The 954-nt window shown below is 47.6% G+C and overlaps 1 protein-coding gene across 1 annotated transcript; it reads left to right on the forward strand.

The window, feature by feature from the left end:
- Positions 1–267: 267 nt before the first annotated feature.
- FOMMEDRAFT_158924 (uncharacterized protein) lies at positions 268–586 on the forward strand (the record flags this gene model as incomplete). Its single annotated transcript, XM_007268978.1, has 2 exons — positions 268–528; positions 578–586. 2 exons carry the CDS (start codon positions 268–270, stop codon positions 584–586), a joined length of 270 nt encoding a protein of 89 aa, XP_007269040.1.
- Between the last annotated feature and the right edge of the window lie 368 nt (positions 587–954).

Below are 954 nucleotides of genomic sequence, written 5' to 3' on the forward strand. Positions count from 1 at the left end.
TGCAATGGTACAGGTTTCAAGATCCTAATAGAGAACTTCAAGGTGTTTCAATCAAACGATTAGGAGAAGGTTAGGGGGGCAGGACGCACGAAGGCGGGTATCGGCTACCATAGCAGAGTGAATTATGTAATTAATAAATTTAATAATGTCACGCGTATAGTGCTTTATATATATTCATTCAGAAGAAGTAGCCTTTCCCATTACCCACTTGCACTTCCGCTCCTTTCATTGCTTGGTTATCTGTCGTGCTTCCTCGTATTCCGCTCCATGTCTTCGGGTCGATATGAGCGTCTACCAACCGAGCCTGAGTCGAGGCCGTCGTCTATAGATCTTGCCAACGAAGAGGCGAGTATTGGACGACGAAGGTCGCCTCCAGCGAACCGGGTCACTTACGCTCGTGATCCACGATTCGAATTGCCTACACCGCCTGCGTGGCAACGCGTTGCACTCGTTCTCTTTGTCGTATTTTTGTTTTGGATGTTGTACAAACTGAGGGCATCAGCATTGGAGGCAGGCGTTCCAGCTGTCGTAGAGTGATGTGTTTCGTTGTCCTCACTAGTTTGTGACGGGCTATTAGCTCTGGTGAGTGTGCCGACGCGTACTTTGGATTTAAGTGTTGCTGAAAATGCTGTATTGTGAACCCGCTCGTCGTACTCCTGCGCAGATCGGCTTCTTAATTGGTGGACCATGATTGACTTGGGCCGATTATTACGGATTATTCTTGTTAAACGTAGGACCTTAGACGTGGGTTCGGCGCCTAGTTCCCTATCCCGTCACTCCCACCCTGGACGCTGCTGCGCCATGCAGTGCTGAATATGATTACTGTTGTGGTATAAATTGGGACTTTGCAGGACACTCTCTATCTATCCGATTCTTGTAGTATTGTTAGGAGAATTGCAATGGATAACTTGACTTGAAATTCTGCTCTGCAACTGATGTGCTGCAAGACGGAGT

The sequence above is a fragment of the Fomitiporia mediterranea genome (assembly GCF_000271605.1).
Source record: "Fomitiporia mediterranea MF3/22 unplaced genomic scaffold FOMMEscaffold_8, whole genome shotgun sequence".
Taxonomy (NCBI): Eukaryota; Fungi; Basidiomycota; class Agaricomycetes; order Hymenochaetales; family Hymenochaetaceae; genus Fomitiporia; species Fomitiporia mediterranea.